The 23,697-nt window shown below is 32.5% G+C and overlaps 1 protein-coding gene across 2 annotated transcripts; it reads left to right on the forward strand.

Moving 5' to 3' along the window:
* The first annotated feature begins 1,999 nt into the window (after nucleotides 1-1,999).
* LOC118197854 (uncharacterized) lies at nucleotides 2,000-17,991 on the forward strand. Of its 2 annotated transcripts, none has more exons than XM_035370384.2 (2): nucleotides 2,000-2,289; nucleotides 16,066-17,991. In XM_035370384.2, exons 1-2 carry the CDS (start codon nucleotides 2,235-2,237, stop codon nucleotides 17,085-17,087), a joined length of 1,077 nt encoding a protein of 358 aa, XP_035226275.1. In that variant the 5' UTR covers nucleotides 2,000-2,234; the 3' UTR covers nucleotides 17,088-17,991. The 2 variants fall into 2 exon arrangements, with proteins under 2 accessions (XP_035226275.1, XP_035225630.1); XM_035369739.2 differs by having other exon boundaries at nucleotides 2,004-2,289; nucleotides 16,063-17,991.
* The last annotated feature ends 5,706 nt before the right edge of the window (nucleotides 17,992-23,697 follow it).

Consider the following 23,697-nt stretch of genomic DNA (forward strand, 5'->3'; position numbering starts at 1 on the left):
ACAGCTCTGTATACCAAATTCTTCAGTCTGTATACTCCTAACCAAATGCAAGTTAATCATGTCTTACTCCAGTTATTTTGTTGTATGTGTAATGAATATGATTCCTATATTTGTTTCTGTTCCTGGTATAACAGTCGGAATATCAGCAGTGTAAAAAAATAGATTTTTCTTATTAATGATAGCGCAAGTCACTAATCAGGAAAGAAGAAAAAAATTTTAGTCACTTATTTTATAATTTTTAACAAAATGGGTATTTTCTGACTAAAAATCTAAAAGTAAGCTATTTAGTTACTTATCATTCTTCCTGCAAATACACTCTTTTTTCAGTTTTATACATATAGAAATATATCAAGATTAATTCCGAATAATTGGCTAGTTAGTTTACTGTAGCATTCCTGTCATTCAGTTGTTAAATGCAATGTTTCCAATATTTTCTTATTGTGCTTCCAGCTGATAAGCATCTGTACATCTGAAAAATTTTTGCTCTCAGTACACTGTTTAATAAATTCACGAGTTATTGGAAATTTTATTGTAAAGCTGACTTTGCATTCAATAACTTTGCTCAGTTGCAGGATTAAAGCTAAGCTAACTGGGATGCTCTGTAGTTTAAGTGTTTCAGTTATATTTTGGATTTTCGATACTTTAAATCTATGATTGATTTATCCGAAGTGACCTCGTTGTGAGTCAAAGTATTTTCTGTGTCGACGAATATTACTCTGTTCGCAAGTGAGATGACAGAAATTATGTGCATTGACCTTTCCACCTTTAGAATATTCTTTGAACACAAATGCATTGTATTAATGACGTCAATATACATTTCACATATCACGTAAGGGTTTTAGAAATTGTTTGCTGCAATATTTAGGAAAGATGCAAAATACTGAACCACTTCGGTAAAGTTACTTTTGGAAGACTTTGCATTCTTATGAAAATCTAGAGGTGATTGAGGTATTGCTATATCTAGCTAAATGATAAGCTTCCGCTCCGGTTTGGAATTCCGAAGAAGAACATCCCAGCGGACGGTCCCAGAGTCTTCCATCTCTCTTTCTCTACCACTAACCTCGAGAGAGGATTTAGACTTGCCGTGTATTTTGAGTGTTTCTTTGCTAAACAAACACTGCAAGTTTACAAGTATCCATGCCTTCTTCGAGGTTCGAACCAGTCTCTTTGGTACGGCAATAGCATCACTAACCACTACCCCCTCTGAACAGCAGTTATGAAAACAGGTGACAGGTGACGGAGGACGGGGACGCCTGGCGTATAACATAGGTAAACAGGCATATGTCCCACGTCCTCCACTATCTCGAAGAAGCAACTCGCTGGAGCCCCGTGAGGCTGCACCGGGAGTTTGCATGGCCATACAGGGGCTAGATGTCGAGTAGTTTTTACATAAAGTGCCTGAAGCAACAAACTGACGTTTCTTGTCAATTAACTGCTCACATTGTTTAAGTTCATTAACTGATTATAGCAAAGCATTCAAAGAATATGGGCTTAAGAGCAGCGATTCTTCGTGGAGGATCTTTCACGAGAAAGTTGCTCGCATTTAAGCACACAGTTACATACATCGTTAAGTATTAAACCTTTCATCATTTTCCTTTGTTATAACCTCTAAAACGGATTCAAAAGGTAGAAATTCAACTTATATTCATTCATAGAGCGAAAGCTCAAAAGCGTTGTGAGGGATATTTAGCAACTGCAACGGACTGTAAATTGATCAGGATAACAGTTCTGACTTCCCTTACTAAAGCCGTGTTTGTAAGCTGTGTAGTAAGATAAGTGGTTACTTTAATTCAAAAAGGAATATTTAGATGAAACAAAGTATTTAGGAAAACCACTTAGATCTCAGAAAAAGAGAAGCGTCATCTCGAGAAGCACTTTCAATCTAACGACCAGGCAGTTCAAAGATCGATGGTGATACTCTTAATATATTGATAGGCAGCATTTCACTATATCGTTTGTGGTTATTCTACAGTCAGCTTTCGCAACTCAAAGGATACTAGAAAGCACCCTTCATTGGTACCATACAGAGAAAAGTACACAATAAATGCTGAAGAGTTTACCTTCGACAATCTCTAAAAAACGGATTACTTTTATCTCAACTACCCCTTCTTCCAACACCCACACAGCATTCGACTAGATTAGGAAAGACATTCAGACATTTTGTTTCGATAAAAGTCTTTCTTCTTTATTGGACCTATAAGCAGTGTAATCATCGTTGGATAGTACTCAGAAAAATGAAGTGGCTGAGAACTGGGATATTCATTATTTTCTCTGTTCTTGCATTTTCAGGTGAATTTTAGTAGTTTTGAAATTTATAAATTTCTTCTTTTTTAGTTATTTTTATGTTGTTATGCTATAAAATTGTTAAAATTAAGTTCTCAAGATAACTATTTATAGATAACCGTCAGATTTATCTTGCAGATATCTGCTGATCGAGATATTTCGATTTCGAAAACCTGGTAGATTCAGTAGAAATGTGCCTCGCCCAGTCATTTTAAGATGCTTTTAATTTAATATGTGTACGTCTAATTTTAATTTTATTGTTAAAGAAGTAGACCAATGAGAATTTTAAAAACATTTAGTTATTAAAAAAGAATTTCTTAGAATGATATATAATGTTGTTTTGATTAAAATATTTTGCTCATTTATGAATTAATTTTCACCTCTGTAAAGCGAATGCTTATTAATTAGGAGTAATTAATAAGTAATACTTTTTTTAAGATTGAGGAAATAATGAGCCATGTTGAGGCGTTAGAGAAACTCCCTAATTATTTCATGAGAAAATACTGCACATCTGTTTCCTTGAAACAAAATGTAATGAATGTAAACATTATGAAATATAAACGCAGAAATTAATAATTTAAATTTAAATTAATAATTGAAATTAATAATTGAAATGTTTAGGAGATGTAAACATTTACCCCAACGGAAAAAAATACATTTTTCATTTGACAAATTTTTCTGGAAAATGATGCTTCTAAAATTAAAATTAATAAAAATTACTCATTAAATATAGATACCCTTTGTATATCATTTATATTTATACAATGTACATATAGGAAAGAGACTTTTGCAGCAATTTAACTGACTCTTATTTCAAATTAGTACCAACGGTGAATGCTCAGCGTTACTGCGAAACACTGCAGAAACTGAGATTTCGCTCCATTCAGAATAAATGCTTAGTGCCGGCCTAGTATAATCAGTGGTTGGACTCTAACGGCCAACAATGAAATTACGGCTACTAACATGGCGGACAAAAGTTACTTATACTGGAGATTTAGCCAGCTCGAGTAGCAATTGAAAGTCGTTAATGGACTCTGGACTCTTAAACTCTGGACGAGTCCGTTCCCCTTTACAACTGAATTACTGTCTACGGGACGTGGGTTCCCCCATGGAAAACATTGTTTTAGACAGTTGTAGTGTAAAAGTATTATAACAAACACACACATAAAAAATCATATATATATATATATATATATATATATATATTTGTACCACACATTTCTAACTTTAATTTGTAGTAAGTTGTTGTGTGTGTACTTTTTAATCTGTATTTTATATATTTTAATTTGTATTATTTAACCGCATTTGAAACGTAGTTTTTAATTTGGTTGTTTCCCCTATTTATCCTAGTAATACGCTTATGACAAGCCTTTCTCAAACCCTCCTTTTTTTGAAAATTTATCTTTGCCATTTCGAAGTAATCCCTGCCATGATAATCTTATATAATATGTTTGAAGCATGGATTTGCATTGCAGCAAAAGCGAAGTCTTTCGCTAAATAGTATTCAATAATACTTCATGATAACAGAATTTAGAGTGATGCTGATGTCATAAATAGATGGTGCTGCTGCTGATTTTTTATTTTTAAGTTATAGTTGGAAACTCACAAAGATAATTTATATTTAAATATTACATTTATAGAGTCATTAGAGTTTTTTTATGCTTACCGTGTTTCAGGAAAAATAGTATCCGATCATAGGAAGCGTCAGCGCTTATTTTAAGAGATCTCTTATATTTTCATGCATAATACTTTATATACGCTTTCATGCACAGAAATGTACATGTATTGATATACAGCCATGTGTACTTCTTTTAGATCAGGGTAATAAATCTCGAAACTCCGAATTTCGGCCAGAGTTTCTTGCGACTGCATTCCTGTGAGTGGTCGAATTCGAAAGGCGACTGGATTTGACTCCTTAACGTCGGTGGTTATTAATTTTAACCCTGATTTGGTATGAACAAATTTGACTATAATATTATCTTTTATAGTTTAATGGAAGACATCAACAAAATACATCACAATAACACAGCAACAACTGTTACATAACGTAAAAAACAGAATATTCTCTTTCGGCGTAACAGCGTAATTTTATGATGAAACGTTGCAATACTGTAAGACTGTTCACCCTAACTTGTCATGTTCAGAAATACAGTTATCTTTAAATGAGCACTTTCTATCTACGTAGCTTGCTCGTAGTGCTATAGCAACACAAATCTCATGAAACCTTCATTCAAGTCACCAGATCTTTCAGTCCAGGCTTCACAATGTCTCTATGCTGATTTCTCTCCATTCTAGTTTCAATGTAGTCGCTGATTTTTCACTAGCAAACTGTTCTTGAATGGCTTGTCTGTTGCAGTATAAAGAATTTGAAGACATGCGTTGTTCTTACGGGAACCATTATTTAATCTACGTTTCTTTCTGCAAAGAAAGTTTTCATGTTTTAAGCTATAAATAAATGCTGCATCCCACACTAGCTGACTTCCATAACCAATTCAATAAGTGATAGAAATAAACGACACATTTCCTTATTGTTCACCTTGTCAGGACTTGTATGTCTTTTGACTTGCTTTGGAAATATAACGTATCCTGAATAGGAGCAGAGAGCTTACTAAAGCTATGTTCCAGTATGCGTGGAATAGACGACACAAGCAGGAAGGGTATACTGAACCCTTTATTCTCGATTACTTTACAGGTGCTTCCGTACTTCGGGATACAGAGACCAACCATTCGTGGTCTGAACGTAAAAATATAAAACTACTAACTAAACCTCTAACTAAAAAGCTAACTTTGAATTAGTATACAAATGCCTAACACTAAGACTGGCCTTTTTAAAAGGTTACGTAGGTAGTTGCCGAAACTACAATAAGTTTTAAATATCAAGAGGACTAAACCTCTGGCCTTAAAGGCAAGCAGAAACTGATTGAAAACTCGTCAGAATGCAGTGGCAAGGCGGCTTACTTCCTCTCTCTCTCTAACTCTTGGAACTCTGGAACTTTGCGGTTATACTGGCTTTCAGCAGGAAATTAAAATCCTGCTCTTGCCAGTTCCTGATGTGATCCCATGTGGGGCCTGACAGAGTTGAAACCTGAAAGAAATTTTCTCGCGTGGAGGTAGAAGTGTGCTGGAGAGACTAACTCTTGGCAAAAAGCCACAACTTAAATACTTGGGAGTTAGCAAGTACAATTTGCATAAACAAGTTAGCGCATTTAACTCTGGCCGGAAGTGGAAAATAAGAAAGTATAGTAAAAAATAAAATATAAATCTTAAGATCCTTACAACCTCATGACGAATTTTTGTCCATCAAATTTCCGTTTGACACCACTTGTAGAGATTTGGGTTTAATTCTGAGCAATAAAAATAAAACATAAACGATGCCCTTGCTGGGATTTGAACTCCGGACCTTCCGATTGCCAGCCGAACGCAAAGATTTACCGAACGAACTTCCACTTACCAATACCAGTATTGAATTATTGTTGGTAACCAACCAGCTCAGTTGAAATTACTGCCACATACGGCACTGGATTTTGACCTATCTATGGCGATAACTTCCAGTTACACGAGGTAAGGAAGGATAAATACTTCAAGTAGTTAGCGGAAAACTAGACAACTGCATATTCAGAAAGCAGTCTTTAGAATAGCTTACATTACTAATGTTAAATTTTAAAAGGCGAAGAACAAATGGACATAGTATCACTTTATTGTCTGCACACCAACAACAAGATTGCTAAACACTGATATTTCGACGTGTACTCAGATCTCGGTAAACGGATTGGCTGTATGGGATTTTCGTAGGTTTTCCCATGTGTAATGTGAATAAGATCTAATTTTCCTTAAAAAATATCATCATGCACACAGTCCTCATTTACGCGGGTAACTCTATTCCTTAGGCAGATAACCTTAATATGCTTTATTATAATCGAATAATCCGTATTTCATATTCCTATTAGTTAAAATTTGGCTATTAATGAATAAGAATTTAAATTTACCTTTAGTCACTGTATAAGCACTTACGTTTTTACCATTACATAAGAAAGTATATGCATCCATTTTAGCATCAGTTTTGGGCGAATGAAAAGTGTTTTACATGAAAAAGCATTAAAACAGCAGAAAAATGAAAGAAAGTGTATTGTATTAAATGAGTGTATATGAATTAAGTGTACATGAAATACTAAATGAGTGTACATAAATTTAGTGTATGGTAATTAAGTGAACATGAAATATTAAATGAGTGTACCTAAATTAGGTGTGTGGTAATTAATTGTACATGAAATACTGCGATAATTAAGATCATACTTAAATTTTTAAAATCATTATTCTGTAGTAAAAAGAAGAAAACATAAATTTTTACTATTGAATTTTTTTGAGAATTTCAAACGTTCAGTATATTAATGTAATTATATTAATTTAATTATATTATATTATTTTTATATTTATTATATTAATTTAAGTTTTAAAAAGGCTTTGTTTTCTGAAAGTCCGAATGATTCCTCAATATGTTTCAGAAAAGTCTTTCAATTTTCTCTTATTTTATAACAAGATGACCATATCGACTCAATACCGAATATCCCTAACATTAACAATTCTTAATTTTTTGCATTTATACCCTATTTTTTTCATTTATAATTTTGAGTCATTCCATTTCTCCATCATATGTGTAAAACGCGTCGTGTTCTCGAAATTTGATTTATCGATATTAAATTAGTATTATCGTACTCTTTTAGTCAATTCATAATTTACCTCTCTAATGGCTAAGAGATATTCAAGCAATAACTTGAAAATGATTCTGCTTCTAATGCAATGTAAATGGCCTTTTGATGTAGCATATTATCATAATATTCACTTACATTAGTGGCAGTATTCACATTTTATACGAGAGAGTAGGAGGAACAACAATTTTAGAGATAAAAATAATATTCTGATTCTATACCAATACTCTCTAATTTATACTTATATATAAATATACTCTTTACAACGAAGAACTTTTAATTATTTAAATTAATCAATAATTTATGATTTCAATTTGTTGCCATTTTGATGTATTCTAAAATTATACTTGACAGTATTATAATTATTTAATCTCATAACACACTATTATAAACATTAATATTTTTCATATGCTTATAACAATATTTAGAACTATTCACTCTTTTCATACCATTATTTTTAATATTAAGTCAAAATTATAGATAGTCCTCGACTTACGACGACTCGCGTCGTTACGCGCGGAGAATACGCTATGTTGCCGATAATATATTTTTTCCGTTATTTGTTTGCTGAGGTAAGTGAGACTCTTTAGAAGAGCACACTAAATTAAAAAAGGCGTAATGTGGTATCTTCAGAGTATTATATTACTTCCTATAATTAGCAAATGATGAAAAATAAACAGTGAAAGGTCACTTAAAGTATTTTATAGACGTAGCGACAAAAATTCTATAAGCCTATTAGCTGCTATTAAGATCTTCCCGATTCAAGTATTTTATCGTCTTTGTTGCATTAGTTTTGTCAGCAGTACATGAGTATGTCCATCGTATTTCAATTTTTAAATCTTGTCATCATATATAGTAAATGAAATAATACTGATGATAATTTTACCGTAATAAAGAAGAAAACGGAAAGCTGTCGCATTCAACTATTTCAACAGTAATAAAATACAAGGCGTAGAAAGATGAGAAATGAGGCAGCAAAAAACCTAATGAGCCTGAAATGGAAAAACTATTAATCATACGGATAAATGATCATATTAACAAGAATATTCATCGGCGTTTTTTTACCATGCAGGCAAAAGCATGCATATTTTAAAAAATTGGCAAGAAGACGTAGTGGCTCACGTCTGTTTTCTGACACTTGGAGTTTTCAACTTTATTTGCAAATCTCAGTTATTAAATATTGACAAAAAAACTTCCTTTTTCTTTCACATATACTACTGATCATCGTTTGTAAAACCTGCTTGTTTTGTAAAAAGGTATTCGAAATGTTTTGATAAAAAAGTTGTTCAAAAAGTTCTGAATTTGAGCTCGTATAAAAATTTGGACACTTGAACAAATAGTTTATATTTAACAGAAACATAAAAATAAGAGGATAATTGCTTTTAGAGCTGCCGAAAAAGTATCATGTTTTTCTCATAATTTTTTCGTTCTCCCTGTCTCACTTCGTATACACTCTTTTGAAAAAAAAAAAAAAAAAAAAAAAAAAAAAGAAGCAACATGAAGAAAATGACAGTTTTAATTAAATTAAATATGCGTACAGCTTATACACAGGTAATGAAATGATTAAAAATTCAGGATCAGTAATTAGCAATTGCACATTGAATGTTCTAATCAGTAGCTAGTGAAAGCCCCTCTTGGCGATGATGCATACTTGTAAATGTTGAAGTAAGGAGTGATGAACATTCCTAATCTCACCCAATGGTACATTCTACCAGGTATTCCTCAATTATTCTCCAAATATGCCCGAATCGGGGGCCTACCATATTCTGTACATGTTCGACTACCAAAAGGTCTGGTGACTTTGATAGCCAATAGTATCAAAGCTCGAAAACAGTCCAGAGATGTGCTAACTGTAAAGGATTTAGCATTATCCTTTTGGTAAATGGCTCCAAGATGGTGTGCCATAAAAAGTAATGTAAACGGCCGCAGGATAACTAGAGTCGGCCTGCTGTCTTAAAAGATAGCACTCCACGTCATCAGGGGGAACGGTTATGTGCTTCTGTAAAACGCTGATTGGGCTCTCTGCCCCTGGCCTCTTCTTCCATGAACTCGATGATTATCTGCTCCAAGACTGAAGCGAGATTAATTTCTGAACACTATGCTACGCCAATTGGCTGGAAAGCCATAATGATCAGATACGACAACACTCCAGACGGTTCTGTCGATGTTGTGGAGTTAAAGATAGACGTTCTAAAGGCCGCTACGAGCGTAACTCCGCCTCAGTCAAACACCGTGAGATGGTGAAAAATGTCATTGATAAAATGAAAGAGGCTGCAGCGGACAATGGACAATGGTGCCTTCAGCCCTTCTCACTGTTATCGATCTTGCCTAGCATTCGTGCACCTTGGCCTTCCAGAGTCTTGATTCCGCCGTTGAGTAGCTTCCAGCAGTCATTCTTGTTAGCAACTTTGCAGAGACGTGTCCGTACAGTGCAGGTGACGCCACATTGCTGGCTACGACCAGATCCCTTCATGCATTCCTACTATGCGAACATGTTTAAAGTCGTGCATTTGTCTACAAAGTCATCGACGCTGTCCTAACAGTGTTATTGGGTTGTGACTCGAGGAAACTGAAACGTCGACAACGAGAAACGGTCAGCCCATTGTAACTCTTATTTGTTTTATACGATGTAGTAGAAACGCATGCTATGACCGAAATGTAACACTCATTGGCCTTGAAAATTTTATCATTCGTGTACTTGGTAAAAGGAATTTGCATCCAAATTTTGAGATAATCGAATTTTTTTTTAAACCCTGCTTCTTCTTTCCCCTCACAGAAGAGTGTATGCACTACAGAATTTAAGTCCAAAGAATTTGGAGGGATTTGGGTGAATTCAGGATAGTTGTCTAATACCCTCAAGAAAACATTTAAAGCAGTATGTTTAGGATCATTATCCTGATAAAACTTGAATGTATTTCACTTTCTAAGTTTTATTGCAGATGCTTTCAAGTTTTCATCAAAAATATTTGTATACTTATACTGATCCACATATTTTTCCATAAAAAGTAAATTTCAAATCCGAGACGCAGTGAAACATCTCCAAATAATTATGCCTTCATCCTCTCGCTTAAAAATAGGCAGTAGAGTTTTCTGATCAATTATTCATTCGGCTTTTGCCACACAGCAGCTCGTTCATCGGACTCAGATATATTAAACTGGAATTCATCTTCAAAATTTATATTGTCTTAATATGATCAATTTTTGTTTGCAGTGGATTAGTGTGCAACACCAAACGTATTTCCTTCCTTCTTTCTTTCTTTTTTTCTTTCTTTCTTTTTTTTTTTTTTGTTAACAAAGAACTTGCTTCTTTCTGTTCGCCTATCGTAGCCATGGGCTATAATGACTCTTCTGATAGTTTTGCGGTTAACTTTTACTGCAAACCTTTCTTCTAAATCCGTTGTAAATTTCACATATTTAGATACTGCTTGATTTCTCATAGGATAAATCTCTGATTCCTTCTTCTTAGCTTCAACTGTAGTGCAGATTTCAGTGCATTTTTATTTTTAAATTTTTGACCATGTGAACAGTTAAACTTTTAGCAGAGCTTGTAGTTAGTATGTTGCCATGTTCGCTTTAGATATGAAACTATTAATATATTAGTTGACTGAACCAATAATAATTTCCAAACACAAACGAGAATCTTTGATGCAGTTTCATTTAAAACAAAACAACAACAGCAAATTCGCAAGAAACATGGTCTGATAAAACATCTCAACAAAAGTTTCGAGTGTTCAAAAGTTCCAGTCTCTAATTAACAATTTTGGAATAAATTATTTTATTAGAAAGAATAAATTTATTATATTTATTTTGTAATGCACAAGGCTTAAATAGATAAAAAATAATATATTGGAAAAACAAATTATGTCTATGTTTTAATATTTATTACAAAGATCTATAAAAATAAATTTGAAACATACAAGTGTCCGAAAACAGATGTGAGCCATTATAAATATAAAGAGCAAATATTTAAGGCAAACAAAGATTGGTTTCATTGATTTAAATGTCGATATAATCTACATAATGTAATACAAACAACAAGAAAACCGCCCAGATGGTATAATGGTTAGGGGAGCCTACTGGGGCATCAAAGTTTCAAGGTTCGGATCCCGGAGAAGGCATGAATGTTTGAAAATATATAGTTTCTTTGAGGTATGGGGGTATTCTAAATGTATAGCGAGCCTAAGTGCTCTCATGTAGTTTGGGGATAGGAGAAAGGGGTAGAAGACCCTCGGACACCCCAGAGTTCTGTTTCTCAAAATTGGGGTGGAAGTAGAAGTCCAACCTTCTTGAAGTTCTGCAACCAGTCTTCCATGAAATACACTGACAAGACAGAAACAGTAACATTTGCTAGTTTTGATTTTGAAGCCGATGAAAATTTCGTGAAAACTATTAAAGAAATAATAAAAGATGAAGGTCATTTGGCAGAACAGATATTTAATGTAGATGAGACTGAATTATTCTGAAAGAGAATGCTAGAATGAATTTAATCCCTAAAGAAGACATATCAACGCCTGATATTAAATCCTTTAAAGACAGGATTAAGCTTATTATTCGGGAAACTTCTACTGATTTTTAAATTAAAACCATTTTTATTTAGTATTTACAATATACCAGAGCTTTAAAAATATTGATACGAATAAACTGCCTGTTTACTATAGGAGTAAGCCCAAGTCTTGGACAATAAATGTTTCATTTGACGACGGGCTCTAAATTATTTTACTCCAGATATTTCTTTATTGCTATTATAATTCTGCTGAGTATTCTGTTCACAACAGCCATTTAAACTAAAATACAAATGTAATACCTACAACCCAGTATAACAGCTGGGATTTAACGTATGCATCAAGGTTCGATAACTGCATTCAAATAGCGTTAGATTAAAATCAAATTTTCTTGAGCAATCAACAGCAATTGACATAGATGCTATAATATGACGCGACTTTTAGAAAAAAATACGATATTGATCAAAGTGAACATTATATCTTGGAACAAACTGGCGAAGAAGAGGTTGAAACAGCATGGCGGATCTAAATATTAAATATGGAGTATATACAAGAACTGATAATCCACTTCTTCGTCTTCCATGTTGATCTAAAACATCAATGCAGAATACGAAGAAGACGTTGAACTAACTAACAACTAATTAGATTAATTTCCAAAATAAAATAGTTGCAAAAGAAGAAAATAATAACGAGGCAATGGAAAAAGCGAGACAGCCAAAGCTATATGCTACAAAAGAGTTCGATTGGATTTACTAGATTGGAAAACTTTGCTGCTGTAGGAAACGCTTAAAAATGCAGTGAGCATGATAGCTTGGTATTTGCTGGATGTAGACATTAAAAAGAGTAATACACAAGAACTGATCGTCCACATTTTCGTCTTCCATATTGATCGAAACACTGATATGGAAGACGAAGAAGTGGATCACAAAGGAGGTTTATGTATCGATCAGAATGGCGATCAGATTAACTTCCAAAATGAAATAGTTGTAAAAAAAAAAAGAGAAAATGATAACGAGGAAAATGAAAAATCGAAACAGTCAAAACAATATGCAATAAAGGGGTTTGATTGGATTCCTCAGTTTGGAATAAAACATGATAGCATGATAGCTTGGAACAAAAAATCTTCGTGGATGAAATAGTGCGTATGCTAGATGTAGACATTACGTATAGTATGGAGAATATACAGGAACTTCTTAGTCTTCCATATTGATCAAAACATTAATATGGGAAACGAATAAGTGGATCGCAATGAAGAGGAACTAACTAATGATGATCAGATTCATTTCCAAAATAAAACAGTTGTAGAAGAAGAAAAGAATAACGAGGAAGAGGAAAAACAAACGGTCAAAGCAATTTACAAGAGCTATTCCAAAACAATTAGATTTCGCGATTTCTACAGAAAACTGGCTCTTACTTATGCAACACACGTGAAAAACCACGAAAATTGCCACGCAGCCAGCCCCTTCGTCAGGGTTTGAACCCGAATCGAACTATCATTGATCGACACTTTAACCCCTCGGTTAATGGGGAATTTATTAAAAAAAAAAAGGCTTATCTGAAGCATTTTAGAAATTAAATCAACGATTTCAGCTACTCATAAATTTGAATTAAATACTGATCACATCGTCAACGCTGAAAAGTAAACTCGAGGAGCCATCTATTACTATCGGGACACATGCAAAGATAAAAAAAACAAACAAACAACTTTAACGAATTTTCTGTTTAAAGAAACTCCTTCCAGTTGATATGAAGCATCGAAATCAATAAGAATTATTCAGCTTTATTTTTAATTCAGACATAACTGATATATGGTTTTGCTCATGTTAACTAATATAAAGGCAGAGTAATTATTTAAAATATACATAGAGACATTAGGCGTTTTTGAGCAAGAGACTCGAAATATCAGCTGTACTTTGGCCAGGATGCAATAATGTTTTATATATGTATATACACTATATATGTATATGTATACAAATAAATTACTTTTAAGTGTTACTTATGTTTATTAATTCTTAAACCCATATTACATTAAATAACTAACTTTATTTTTCATATTTTGCTAATATTCGTATTTCAGGCTTCCTTATTCTGAAAATCTCAGAAATCTTTCACAATATTTCAAATATGTAGTAAATATTTCATAAATTCTAACGATTCTCCTTAACTGAGATTTCAGCCCAGAAAAGCGTTAGCCTGAATGGGCGTCTCGAAACGAGATTTTGCTTCGTCCACTCTAAACGGCTGTTAACATTTCAAAGAGAGTGAGTGAGCGCCACCAAGGAAGACCACTGACCTGGCCTTAGCCTCACAGTGTGATATCTTCCTGGCAGAAACCATCTACTCTCTGCTCCACCCTGCTCCGGGAACGAAGCCGAATAGACGGCTAAGAGCCTCATAAAGTCCACATGTAAGCTTGGATGTTGTTGTACGGGGAAAGAGTATCCTGTTAGGAACTACTTGAAAATTAAACAAAGGAGCAATCAAAAGACTGTTAAGAATCACTGTTAGAATAGACAGAAACTTGGGTTAGATAAAGTAAAGATAGGAGGACTCTGCCTGAAAAATTAACTGCCGTGGATTTTCTGGACTTGCTAAATGTCTACATGCGGATGCTAATCCTGTCACAACTGTCATATATTTATGGGGCTTTTGTAAAATCGTTGGTGTTGTCACCAAGTATTAATCGCCCTGCACTATTTTTAAAGGAATTAAACGATGAAGAATCTGCATGTATGTTTGTATGTATGTTCCTCGCACTGTGGAAAACGATGGTACCTACGGACATCAAATTTTAAATAACGTTGTCCTCCACCCGAACATGTGCAAATAGAAGACCGAAATATGAATTTCGCATTTTATATTTCATAATTTATAAAACTTTAATAATTGTTTGATTAAGAAACCCGACGATTCGAAAGCGAGCAGTGGCAACACTATATGGAATGAAACATTTTTCTCTCCAGCTCCCGAGACTAGGTGTCGGAAATTCTAAAGCTATGCTGTTTTTAAATAGTTTACGCTTTTGCTTTTGAATTCAATTTTATGTTGCCTAAATGCGAAGAAGACGATAGTTAATCAATAAATTTAAGACACGAAACGTTAAAAACAGAAAGGCAAAGAAAGGTTTGCAGGCTGTGTTACTAAGAAAACTGAACATTGTTATGATGAAATGAGAAAAGACTAGAAAAAAATAGAAAATGTATGCCAACACTTTAGAATGCATCGAGAATTCTAAACGTATGCTGCTGTATTGCTTTTAAAATTTTTATAATTTTGCTATTGAATTGTGCATGGCATTAGTGCGAAGAAAAGGATGATTAATAATAAAGCTAAAAAGACAAAAGGAAATGGGTTAGTAAGAGTGAATTCACCAACAGCGAAGGCGTAAAAAAAAAAAAAACTTAACAAACCTTTTTGGGCCACCGCTAAAATATGAACCCTTTCAGGTTTTTCGTTTCTTTTCTTTATTTTTTAACATTTAAAAATTAGTTTTTCCAGCATGAATATTATAGCATAAATTCGTAATAAGATAAAATTTTAGTTTGATATCTTTCCCGTTTAAATATTACCTTGTATGTAAAACTTACTAAAATAAAAAGTAAGAGTAAAATTTTTTATTTCATCATTATATGAAATACTTTTGGTTGAGCTAATTAATTAGTCAGTAACTACATTGCTCTCAATTTTTTTAAACACATAATAGACCCAGTTTTCTAAAAGTGTTATTAACACAAATTTTCAATTACTCGAATTTTCTTTTATATAGTCTATTCAATTTGCATTAAATTAGAGGTGAGCAAAATTGTTGTTTTGTGGGATCAGGTTGGAACCATTCGTTCATTGAAATAAATTGTTTCTTTTTTTACGCTTTATCGCTCACTAAGAATACCTTTGATGAATAAAGGGGAGACGGAATAGGGAGTGAATCAAGAGCGGTGTGAGAGAATGGAACGAAGAGCTGAAAGATTCGAACAAGTAGTGAGATGAGGAAAATCGACTCATTCGAATCCCTAACTCCTTGGACTTAGAGCTCTCAGTGAGTGGATTCTAAAGAAGCTTCCGCTCAGTTTTGTTTAATCACTGTTCACTATAGTGAATCGACCCCATCAGTCAGTTAGAAAGTGAATATCACATCTCCACATTAAATAAAAACATTTTAGTTAGAAAAAATATAAATTAAGTCAAAGTTTTCTTCATGTGCAACACAAATACCGGCAAATTTCCATCAGGAGTCTAATGGAGATACCACAAATAGTTATCTGCATTAGACAGACAGAGTTAATGTATTTAGATATGATTAATGATACCAATGAATTAATGCGATTTTTAGAATGAAAGAAAATAATGACTACTTTTAATGCTAAATTATAATTTCTTCAAATGGTAAAAAATATTGTGCTGTGTTAATGATATTTCTCCTTAAAAGCGGGAATAGCATTCTAAATTAAATGCATGTACTGTGAAATAAATACTTTGTTTATGAAATAATTTCCAAATTTCTATGAATTTCAAAATTTGCTCTCATATAAATTTAAAATATGATTCTATTCTAACTAGAATTTTCTTTTTAGTAGATGCAAGGTCTCATTCAAATGGTGGCTGTCCATACCGAATGAAACCTATACACTCCTTTTTCCATGGCGTTGTGTGTGCACGGAGTATACATGACATCAATGAAGGAAATTACATCCATTCAGTGGATTTAATAGACAGAAAAACGCTAGAATCAGAGAAATTAAAAAATAATCCAACGCTTTCTCCTTTGAAGAGCGAAGATTTTCAAGTCTCATCAGGTAACGAATATGTCAACCAAGATCATGCGACATCATCTAAAGAAAGCACACTCAGAGCCACCACTAAGGATAATGCTATCGTATCTACAATCCAGGCGTCAAAAAATGTAGCACAGATAAGGGAAAAAGACTCAGTTACTGTTACTGATAATATAAAGGGGAATAGTAAAGGTTCTTCAGAAAAAAGTTATGATAAGGCAAGCAAATCCTCAGAAAGGGCATCCTTTGCTTCAACACCGACTATATTAAACGTAACCAATGCTAGGACTCAGAAGATACAGCCAACTATCTCTACCGTGAACGACAGATCTTCGGAAAGGTCCTCCCCATTCAGAAATATCTTTTACACAACCACATTTAGCAGTCATGTAAATAAAAATGTGTTTTCAACAAAAACATTAACTACGCAGAACAACAGAGAAAAAGCTTTATTTTCGAAGGGAGATGCGTCCGGTAAAAATTCTATTGTAGTATCAGTTACGAATGTGGAAGTTACACCAGGCGACGAAGAACTCTCAACAGTTTCCTCAGCTGAAAGAGTATCTTCATCCACAACGCATTCTATGGTCAAAACAGTCAAACTGGTTGAATCAGCAGCCATCTCAACTAAGGAAGAGGAACCAGATGTTATTATAGAAGCAATGTCATTTACACAGGAGGATGCGAACATCAAATCCATAAAACTAGTCTTTTCAGTAGTATTTCTAACCGTTGCTACCATATCAATAGCTTTACTCGTTACTTATATGATGAAGGTTAGACGGAGATATACCCAGTATGACGAAGTCGTACTACTACCATGAACCGAAGGTGCAAAATCTTTACTAAGCATTTTATAAACAAATAAGATGTAATCTTCTATTAACTGTTTGTTTTTAATTTTCATATATTTTACGTATTTTAGAGCTAGGTTAAAAGTTTACCATGCCTAATTGCTAAATGTAACTAATGCATGTAATTGTAAAACGTTTTCTTATGTAACCTTATAGAGGGGGGGATAATCCCTTTTTTATTATTAGGATCATTGGCGCATTAAAAAAGCTACTTCTTCAGTTGAGAAGCTTTCATAAAAACGTTGCGCACTATTATGGCATGTAGGAAGAAAAAGGTCAAAGTTTCAGTAAACCTAAGTAATTACTTAGAATTTCATCATTTTAAAAATTAAATCTTGTACCATTATTATGTAAACAATTATATCAATTAACGTATTTTCAAAGGTTAAATATATTATATTTTACATGCCAGTGTCTTTTACATGCCATCTTAATGTGTTATAGTAAACTGCAGATGAATAGATACTTATTTCAACTGTGCATAAGTTTGTGAAAGTAGAAAGATATGGCTTGAATGCATGAATGAATGCGCTCAAGCTATTATGTTACTGGGCAATAAAACATGAAAAGAATCTTTTTGTAAGATTTATCGTTCGAAAATATTTTAATTACCAGGTTTCCTAAAAATTTCGCCATAAAATTTATTTTTCTTAAAATTATTATATCATGTGTATTAAAAAAAGATCTTTTAATGATGTCCTTTGTTTCATTGCATATTAATCATCAATTTCTTGAAAAAGTATTATATTTTTTGCATTTATATTATACACAATGAGGTTCATATTAATGCATTTTTAGCAAATAGCATTTATCAGTATTCATGTGATTATTTTATGTGCAATTAAAAAAAATAAAAGAATTTTTGTGACACTGATTGTTCGACTGGATTTTGACTATCAGATATTTTTCTAATTTTCTTTACATTTTGTTTTGTTTGTAAATAAGTTTGACATTTCTTCAAAATTAAGTCAATGGAAACACATTTTTTGCAAATAATACAATATCTTCTGCATCATCTTTTACATTTATCCGTTTGTCGAAAAAATAGCAAACGTATAAATTTTAAGACTTTCATAGGCAAGAATCTATAAGCGAAATTCCTCATTGCAAGATATAGAATAAAATCTCGGCTCACGAATTTAATTTGTTCTTGAAGGGCATTCGTCAACCAAAAGGTTTCTAATCCATAGCAATTTTCCCTAACGAATTAATAATGTAAAATGCATGAATGAATGTTTGTTGTTTGACTTCTGAATTAGTAATGTAAAATGGATTAATTTTTTCATGGACCATACACGATTAAACTGTACACCTATGTAGATTTTACACAAGTTCATAATCCGAAACTACTGTAAATCATTATCTATAAAGCAAAAAACATAGCGCCGTCCAGACGGTATAGTGGTTAGGGAGCCTACTTCGGTAACGAAGGGCCCGGGGATGGAATAAGTGAAAAAAAGTAGGGAAGATGATATTGTTTGGAAGGTAAACTCCCATAAAAATATAGTCTTTTTCTTTTACCTTTTCTTTGTCTCTGAGCGCAACTTGGCACTGCATGAAACTCATAATTGCAAAAGTTGGAAATATTCACCCAAAATTTGCCCAATGTTATTTGTTCTTTCCTACATTTTAAAATGTTTCTGAAACAAAAAATAGTATCTGCACAGCAAATGCTTATGCTGTAGCTTGCTATTTCCAGGGTTCGTACACATTTCTGCACACAGAAATTAAGTACTTTTAAGGACTTTTAAGGACCATTAATGAAAAAGATTAAGGACCTATGAGCAAATGAAAACTGAATAAATTCAATTTAAAATATTATCTATGCCTGAATTTCACTTTTGTAATACCATCCTAAAAATAAAATCGATCCCTAAGTAGTATACATTATTACTAAACATGAATTAATTAACATAATTATTAATAAGTTTGAGAATAAAATAAACTTTAGAGAGAGACCTGCTGACTTGAACAAACCTGAAAGGCCTGATGTAGGCACGGTTGGCAAGTGTTGAAAGTCAGTCAGGCTCTTTTTGATGAATAGCTTTATGTAGAGTTCTAGGGATTGTAACCCAGTTAATATACTTTAGGCTTCCAATAAGCCATTAAAGAACCACAGGTCATAAGTTGTTTTGTATTATTTTAAGTCTGACTAGATGCAAAGAGAAAGTTTTACTTGAATTTTTACATTTTTGTAGTTTATCTTGTGACCACAGTGAGTGTTAGTGAAAGGTTTTTTAAGGGTAAACAGTTGGTTATAAATAATTAAATTAAGTAGTTTAATAAACTTAGTAATTATGGATTTACATGGCCACCATTAAATTTTATTTTTTAACAATATTTGTTAAAAATGCCCTGTTAAAATCAAAATCTAATAAAATTTCACAGTTTAAAATACATGCAATTTATGACATTCTTAGGATAATTACACATTAAAAGCTACAAAAAATTTATGTTTTGTAACAACAACACTCAACAAAATACTTATCCATCATTTTAATTTGAAGCCTTTCCAGACATTTTGGCTAGTTTATATTGATTTCCTTTTCTTTAAGCTTCTTTCCTAACAATTAGAGGTTTGTTTCAATATGCAAACCAATGCTCTCGCTAGTTTCTGCGTGCTTTATCTCCTAACTTGTCAACCTCTCCACAATGTACTTATGAGAGTTTACTTGATCTGGTAAAAGTTAAATAGTCCAAAACCCCCGACAGACGTGAAGCATATTATCGCTATGTCTGAAAGTAACTACAGTATCAGACAAAGGTTTAAATAAGCCTCTTATTTAAAAAGAACTTAAAAGATAAAGGCATGTTCTGATGCTAACAAAATCAATTACAGCTCACAGTGACATAATTAAACAAGAACAGTCAAATTCAAGCTAAAAATGTGGACTAGTGGTCAAAGCTTATACAATTTAATTTTAATTTAATCTGGCTCAGTAACTCTATCATACGAGGAAATAGAAATGAGAAATTATAGTAAAGGCTGAAATCATAAATAATTGGGTAATTTACATAGTAATAACTGCACATATCTTTGAAGAATAATTTTCTTTATGTATTCAGTTTCTTTCTTCAACATGTTTCCTTTTCATTTTAGAATTTTTGGATTTAATTAAGGATTTCTGTTATTCTAAAAAATACTAAATGCATTTAGAATGTACAGAAAAAGCGGCTAGTTTTATTTTAGTAATATGAATATTCAGAAGAAATATGAAATATATATGGTAAAGGCCAGTTACAGAGCTGATGTGGCAGAATTTTTAGAATTGAATGATACACCAAACAACAAAATCTAGAAATGGCAAAACTTTTAGAATTTAGAGCTGGCATTGGAAGCATTTAGAAAGGCACTAGGCAATAGAATTTAGGATGCACAGAGATTGCATAAAGTGGGAAAATGCCTAGTGCCAGCTGCGTGTATGGTGCATTAAGACATATTAGATTAATCTTTTAAATTATAAATTTTCAATTTTTTATTAATAAAAAAATCCCTTTCTACTACGCCTGCCCATGTGATAAGATTAGATACATTTTTGATATTTTCCATGCTTGTGTTTAGTGAAAAGTAGAGAAAATAAAGGGAAGACAAACATGTTAAGATTCTAGTATCAGAAGTAAAACATTCAAATATTATGTTTTCATTGTTCTTCCAGATGTTCTCCAAAAAGTAAGAAATTCATTGCAAACTTTCTATAAAATACATCCATTACGTGTTGATACCATGGAAACATTTTTCATTTTGTCACATATTTCTCGAATCTTTTAGAATCGTGGCTCTATAAATCTTGCCTTTAAATCCTTCTAAACTTTCCAAGCTGCAATGTCTAAAATCCTAAAGAAAAATTATCCCTACCAATTCTGTAACAGCAAAAGGCCAGAAATAGTTTGGAAAAAAAAGAGAGGGAAAAATTGTAAAATTAATTTTATAGAGAAAACTGATGCATATTCTGAGAATTCTAAATACTCTGAGACGAATACTCTAATACATGGGAAAAACTCTTATTATGAAAAAATTAAAAAGAAGACTTTTTAATTAATTACATAGATAATTTTGCTTTTGCTAAGAGCTATTTCGTAAATTGTGCTTTATAGCATTATGCCTTGTTTATTTTTCAGATTCAAAATATTGTATAATAAGTTGCCAAAATGAAACTTTATAATATGACAGTGGAAAATAAAAATGTTTTATTTTAATGTTTATTTAATATAATGTCAATATATTACCATTATTTTAATAAAATTTATCAATGTTATGATGTTTTAAAAAAATCATCAAAAAATTCTCAGATTTCGTAATTAAAAATTTTCTATAGAAACTGATTTTAAAATCGCCAAAATTTTGATAAGTCGCCAAATTTAGAACCGTTTAATAAAAGAATTCCCATCACCAAAAGCGAAAAGTTGTTTAAGAGCTCTTTATTAGAAAAATTGAATTTCGTTATGCTTATGTTTCACTTCTTGCTCAGAACCTCGAGTATCCCATCATTTATATTAGAAATAGAAACAACCCATGAACCCATTCAAAAGATAACCATATACCATATATGTCAGTGAATCGCCAAAAATATTACTCTAAAATGTTAATTTACACTCAAAATGGCAGTCATAAAAACAAACAGAAATTTCAGATGATTAAAATTAAGGACCTTTTGCTGATTTTGGCCAAAATTAGGACTTTTAAGGACCAAAAATCGATTCCAAAAAATCTAAGGACTTTTAAGGACTCTTAAGGACCGTACTAACCCTGTATTTCTTAATAAGGGCAACATCGTTGAGGGAAAACCTTGCACCTTGCCCCATTCTTCACAAATTTTGTAGATCAGCGAAACTAAGGTCACTTGCCTTTCTTTTTCTAAGAGCATTTATTTCATTAACTGTTTTTTGCTGTTTCTTCTGAATCTTTGTAGTTCTATCTTGTGGAGCTCACATTTTCAGGATCTGTAGAAACGTTTTCAATCTACTCGTACAATCGTATTTGCACCAATCTACTCGTACAATGTCGTATCTCTAGGTACAGTTAGGATTTCCTAACTGTACCTAGAGATACAATATCATAGATCGGAAGTGTCATTGGACAAAGTCTAGTCTGTAAATCAATCTGACGATGATTTATTTTCTTCATTTCGAATTCATGATTCTATAGGTCACTTACTGCCAGGCTTTGTTTATGAGAGTTAACGATGCAAAATATTAAAATTATGTTTCCAGAAGTTCATGAGTGTTCATCATGTACAATAAGTTACCTTAAAATACGTTTGAAAATCATACGTTGCTAGCTGGAATTATCGTAACTCAAGACACGTTTTGTCTTCTGAGGTAATATTTATTCAGATAATTTCGTTTGTTAACCAACTTATTCGTAAAGTGAGGCGCTCGTGATCCGAAACTCTATAAGAATCTTTACAAAAAGTTTTGCTAAAAGACAAACAATAGTTTGTGATAAGTTTGTCTTTCAGGTATCTAGCATCTATAGCCTTTTGTTTGCTAATAGACAAACAGCTTAGGTTGCAGCAGGTTCGCTAAAAGACAAACAGCCTAGGTTGTGATTTTGTAGTTGTACTGGCAGATGGATTTTATGCTAGTTCCATCATAACCCTTTAAATATTAAAAATCCCAGACCATTTCAATGTTCCACTCGCTATCCAAACAAATATCGCTGTCTACAATAAATTCATTTTATTCAAGGATGTCATTTTCACATAGTTTTATGAATTACCTGCCTGTTACGGTTACATTTCAACTTCTATTTTCTGCGTAGCTAAATATTGCTGACTACCTTTATTATTAAAGCGTGTAAGAAACTAATCCCATTAGCATAGTTTTGTCAAATAGTTTGCTAGAAACCTGCAGAAGAGTAAATTAATGTATGTAATTTCTTACTTATAATTAATTTTTCTTTTCTTAAATCTTAATAAAGAGATATTGGTATAATATGGAAGGATTATTTTTTATAAATTTCCAAAAAAATATCAGTACTTAACCTTCGACTGTTTCTTTCCTTCAATCTACACTTCAGCCGATAAGGTAACAGATACAAATATATAATTGATAAGGGAAATATTTTTATTAAACTTATAAACACTTTTATCGATACATCGGTAATGAATAGTGCTCGTAAAAAAACTAAATTGTGGTTAGGAAATATTTGACATCTTTTTGAATTCGCATTGGCAGGTGAATTTTAGTATCTTTGAAATTTATTAAATTTATTCTTCATTTAATCGCTTTCTTAATGTACAAAACATTAAAATTTATTATGCTCAGCTATGCATAATTCTGTTTGGCATGCAGTTGTTTGTTGATAGATGTATTCCTCTTTCAAAAATGTTAGGTTCTATTTAGGGTTCTGCTTCGGCTTACAAACATTTTAAAGACATGTCTTAAATTTTATTTACAAGAAACGCTTGCTAATTTTGAAACCTAAATTGGCTTGAAGATATTACAGTCGATTCGAAGAGATTAGTTAAATACTAAATCCTATAAGCTCAGAATAAATGGCTAAATATGAGGTGATACTACAAGGCGAATGTTTTGAGGATATCTGGTAGAGTTTTACTCAAAAAATATCATTCATTGC

The sequence above is a fragment of the Stegodyphus dumicola genome, chromosome 7 (assembly GCF_044657685.1).
Source record: "Stegodyphus dumicola isolate Sdum_Otavi_A_Nest chromosome 7, ASM4465768v1".
Classification (NCBI taxonomy): Eukaryota; Metazoa; Arthropoda; class Arachnida; order Araneae; family Eresidae; genus Stegodyphus; species Stegodyphus dumicola.